We start from the raw sequence: 5,314 nt of genomic DNA, 5'->3' as shown, positions 1-5,314 counted from the left end.
TTGAGATTAAGAAGTCCTTACTGTCTTAATCATGTATATTATATATTTGTACTAATCTTATCTTATAAGTTTATTATTATTATTGCATGTGTTAACTATCTATTGTAGATAAGTGAAAACTAGATTGACCATGGGTTTGGTCGACTAATAAATAGGATCGGTTGACTGATCCGGCCAGTGTGGCACAGTACCGATCAGAATTTTGTAAAAGTTGAAAATACAGGTGTTATCCATCGACTAATATATTTTATCGGTTAACTGATCCATATTTGATAACTGTAGAAGATAAGAAAGGAAATCAGGTTCAGTCAACTGATTAGCAAGATCAATCGACTGATTAAAACAAGGAAAGATAGGCAGACTGATTCAGATCATAGTAGACAAGGAAAGGAGCGGGGTTCAATCGACTAATAGATATATTAATCGATCAAACAGATTAGTTGACTGAATGATTTTTTTAGTCAACTGAACTATGTCTATAAAAGAAGGCCTCTAGCTTCAAGCCAACTACAACCTTCACCTCTAATTCATTCTTCTTTTGTTGTAATTATTTGTGCAAGCATCAACACTTCTGCACTAAGAAGCTCTCCAACTACTATGCTCAATTTTCTATTATTGTTGTTGGTAACTTATTTATACTTGTATTTATTCTTTGGAGATAGTGTGATTGTTACTATCATCATATCCAATGACTACTACTCCAAGGATCACTGGCCTTAGAGTAGTAGTCATTGGACTACAAATCAAGTAAAAAATAATTGTCGAGTTTTTTTTTTCTTTTTATTCGGCTACAAACTATACTCTAATTAGGTTTTACTAATATGAACAAGAAAAGATTTTTATCAAATGAGATTCACTCCTCCCCTCATCTTTCACGATCAAACAATTGCTATCAGAGTCAGACTTCTCTGAAATAACTTAATATTTTTCGAACCCCTTTTAAAATATTTTCTCTATTCTTTAAAAAGTTCTATATTCTTTTTGTCTATAGCATTTTGTTATTATCTTTCCATTACTCTACTTATCTCAAGATCAAGTTTTGGAATATTTTTAGTTTGTATTATTTTGCAAGAATGTCAATGTCTCATCAAGAAGGATAAAACATTTATAAGCCTCCACCATACGATCAAGATGATTTCAGTTACTGGAGGTGAGCAATGGAATGATTCGTAGGAAGTGAAAGTCTTGATAACTGGATAACATTGAAGAAACCTTCTCGAGACTCAGAGACAAACACAAAGGTAATGAATATATTTGATCCTATCTGAAATCTACGAAGCGACGCACTGGCTTCGGTGATTGGACTGAGCCGGAAGAAATATTGATGATTGAGGCTGAGACTAAGATGGAGTTGATGACTAAGATAAAATTGGTAATTGAGACTAGGGTGGCGTGAAGATCTATACTTGATCAAATTAAACTTTAAACCTTTGATATGGGTGTGTTGAGCGAGTTCAACTAGACCTGAATCTCTTTCAAGATTAATTTGATCTTTTAGGTCAAATCTATCTCATTTTATCTTTGACTGATAATTCAGCTGACTTTTAATTTTACGAGACAAGGGCAAAATAATTCCACCACACCAATTAAAAATAAAATTTAATCATTTTATATTTTTTTAATTAACTTTAAAAAAAAAAAAGATAACATAAATTAAACTTTGGCTTTTAAAAAATAGATCGTTTACTCTTTAATGGCTACTGGAGATCTAGCGGATAGAATAGTCGATCACTTTGTGGCTGTGGCAAGCAAGAAGAATGAATCAAACAGAGTTTCTTTTTCTTTTCCTTTTAGTCAAACTCATAGTTAATGGCATTTATTAATTGGAGCAACAGTGTGTTGCTCATAAATAATTCTTTAAAATTTCCATGAATTCGCAACCAACCACTCCGCTTTGACTGATCGCAAATTTTGGATCACATGTAGAGAAAGCTTAACGTTTGGGACCGCCTGATTTGCCCTGCCCTGGTCCCCTGCATTTATTGTCTCCGGCAGTGGCGGCGCCACCACGTCTTGTAGTCTTTGGTAGATTTGGTAAAACCTTACCTTCCGACTCTTCCTCGCTTAACTCGATCGTCATAGTTATGGAGGAGCCGCGCGCAATCAGTTTCACGGTGCAGAGACGCCGGCCAGTTTTAGTCGCCCCCTCCGTGCCTACGCCATATCAGTTCAAGCACCTCTCCGACATCGATGACCAAGACGGCCTTCGCACTCAAATACCCATTATCCAGTACTATCGCAGCAGCGGCGATGATCGCGACCCGGTTAAGGTGGTACGCGACGCCCTCGCTCGGGCGCTTGTGTTCTACTATCCCCTGGCCGGTCGGCTCCGGGAAGCGGCGGGTCGGAAGCTAGTGGTGGAGTGCACCGGCGAGGGGATCCTTTTCGTCGAGGCTGACGCAGACGTTCGCCTCGAGCAGTTGGACGATGCTCTGCACCCACCGATACCCTACTTGGACGAGCTCCTTCACGATGTCCCTGGTTCCGGTGGCATCCTCCACTGCCCCTTGATGCTCATGCAGGTGACCCGATTGCAGTGCGGCGGGTTCATCGTCGCTCTCAGGATGAACCACACCATGGCCGACGGCGCCGGCTTGGGCCAATTCTTGAACGCCGTCGCTGAGCTGGCCTGCGGCGCATCCGCCCCGTCGGTGCTCCCTGTGTGGGAGCGCCATCTCCTGAAATCGCGCAGCCCTCCCCGCATCACGTGCGTCCACCTAGAGTACGAGCACGTAAAGCCGCCTCAGATCCCCCGGTCTTCTCCCAACGACGACATGGTGCATCGGTCCTTCTTCTTCGTCAAAGCGGACATTGCTCTGTTACGGAGGAGCGTGCCGGCCCACCTTCGAGATGGTTCCCCCTTCGAGATCCTGACCTCGTTCCTCTGGCGATGTCGTACGAGGGCCATCAACCCTGCTGCTGGCGATGTTGTCCGAGTCTGCTTCAGCGTCAACGCGCGCGGGCGGCAATTCGCTGGCTTGGGGCTTCCGCCCGGGTACTATGGGAACGCGATCGTTTTCCCGGTGGCGGCCGCCAGTGGCGGCGACCTGTGCTCGAGGCCTCTGTGCTACGCCCTGGAGCTGGTAAGGGCTGCCAAGGCAGCAGTGACGACGGAGTACATATTGTCGGTGGCCGACCTACTGGTGCTGCGTGGGCGGCCTCACTATCAGGTGGCTGGGACGTACCTGGTGTCGGACGGTACGCGTTCCGGGGTGGATGAAGTGGATTACGGCTGGGGAAAGCCGGTGTACGGCGGGCCAGCATGGGGGCGAGTGGCCAGTATCCACCTCCCTTTCACAAATAGCAAAGGACAGGAAGGAATCATAGTTCCCCATTTCCTGCCTCGCTCCACCATGGACAGATTTTCCATGGAAGTTGATCGAGTGATCAAAGAGACATCGGCGAGGAGCTCTTTGTAGTCGTAGATGATCACAAGCATTCCATTTGATTTGAATATTCTACTTGTAATTTTATGTATACTGACACTGAAATCTAGTGTTCCTCCAGTATGTATGTATTCTGCTTATAATTGTATCCATATTGATATCCCATTGGCTCCTGGCCAGCTTAGACATCCTCTAGCTAGCTCAGCAGAAAGGGAACATCCTTATAGTGTGCATCCTCTTTGGTAACATCTCCATCTTGAAACATCCTTGCAGCCCGACCACGTTTTGGGAACATTTCCTTTTGGAATATTATATACACACAAAACTTCAGCTCCACATCCATCCTAATTCTGCGGAAGGGCGGTTACAACTGACGTGAACCGCTATAACGAACAATCGATGTCAGACCATAGAAGACTAATTATGTAGAGGAATGAGGTACGCAGTCTCTGTGTGTTCAACCTTTTATTTTTTATTTTTTTCATTTTCCAGTGTAATCTAATTCAAGGGTTTTGTTGGCTATCGACACCTTGCATTCATGACCATGCAGGAGGCGAAGAGTGAAGCAGTCAACTCTACTGGACAGAACGAGGAGGACAGTGGGGCAAGGAGGAAGAGAGCCGTGCAACATTTTAGCATCGCTTGAAGGAAATCCTGAGAAAGACGTTGAGGATGGTGAATACTAGGAGAAATCTGATGGAGGAGCATAAAGAAAATGCGGAAGAAGGACGACAATAGTCTATGTCGACCGTTGTGGAAGCTACAATTGGTCCCATCACCTTGTGACAATTAACACAGCTTATCACCATCACAGTGGAGGAGATCTTTGCCGCAACATCGAATCTCACTGCTAGCAGGAGGAGCAGATTGAGAACCACCGTCGGCCCCTCCACAAAAAGAAGGTACCATGTAGAGCGTTCATAGGGTCCCACTGATCTGCCATTCCAAATTAGCTCCGAGATGCCTTTGATGAGTTGCCACCAAGGAAGGTCATAGTTCGACGGGGAATGCCATTCTCCCTATTCATTATATTCTTGCGCAGTTTCAACCTGTTCAGTTTTAGCCTCTGATCCAATTCCAGACTCTGATTCTCTTTCAGGTTCTGGAATGACACTGTTCCAAAAGGCAATGCAGGACAGAATCTCAAAGGACAAAAGCAGGTAGCTGAGGAAGCACTGAGGAGTCACCAATTCAATAATCAGGGCAGTTTTGTTCCTGAAACACCACTTGTCTCAGCTCTTGCACTTTCAGAAGCTGGGAAACAATCAAGGACCTGTGTCAATGGAACCCTCATGGGCTCTTCGAATGGATTTCCAGGTTCCCAGCGCAACTCAAAGCTTGATCGAGTCAATACCCAGATATCAGGTAAAGACGGCACAGCTGCAACTTCAAAGCAGAAAGTATCAAATACAGATCCTGGGTTGCAGAAAATATCAGAAGGGAACAGCACATCAGCTGGGGAACAAATAAGACCTGGTAAGCTTTTAAAAACTCATTTGGCAGCAATAAATAGGCACCATACTGAGCTACAAAGATCAGAAATCAGAGATTAGAGACCAGAACTCAGCCACATTGATTGCCAAGAGAAGAATAAACAGAAAAAGTGAGCACAGATTCAACAAGAACTCAGATTGGGCTGCTTGATATGCAGGAAATCAAATTCAGCAGGCAGAGAAGGGTCAGCAACAAGATATAGTCAGGCATGACAGTAATACCACAATTGGGATAATTACAGGTCCTCAACTTGAAGACAGTAGTCCAATAGAAATCCAAACCAGATCTAGAGTGTAAAGGAAGAAGGCAGCAATGGCAGCCAGATCTCAGATCAATACTGCAAAGGTCTCAGCCATACCTGACATAGAGGAAAGAGAGATTGTTGCTGACCTGATTCAAGGCACTGCTCCAGACCAGAGAAGTACACGAAAACC

At 44.3% G+C, this 5,314-nt stretch overlaps 1 protein-coding gene across 1 annotated transcript; it reads left to right on the top strand.

Annotated features, from left to right (window-relative positions):
- Positions 1–1,888: 1,888 nt before the first annotated feature.
- LOC122032722 (benzyl alcohol O-benzoyltransferase-like) lies at positions 1,889–3,549 on the top strand. The gene has a single exon (XM_042592036.1). It carries the CDS (start codon positions 2,085–2,087, stop codon positions 3,417–3,419), a length of 1,335 nt encoding a protein of 444 aa, XP_042447970.1. The 5' UTR covers positions 1,889–2,084; the 3' UTR covers positions 3,420–3,549.
- Positions 3,550–5,314: the final 1,765 nt, after the last annotated feature.

The sequence above is a fragment of the Zingiber officinale genome, chromosome 11A (genome assembly GCF_018446385.1).
Source record: "Zingiber officinale cultivar Zhangliang chromosome 11A, Zo_v1.1, whole genome shotgun sequence".
NCBI lineage: Eukaryota > Viridiplantae > Streptophyta > Magnoliopsida > Zingiberales > Zingiberaceae > Zingiber > Zingiber officinale.
Note: the sequence above shows the minus strand (reverse complement) of the source record. Positions and strands in the feature narration are given on the sequence as shown.

What these genes read in the sequence shown, in the direction of transcription:
- LOC122032722 (XM_042592036.1), top strand. Translation starts at nt 2,085, where the DNA reads ATGGAGGAGCCGCGCGCAATCAGTTTCACGGTGCAGAGACGCCGGCCA.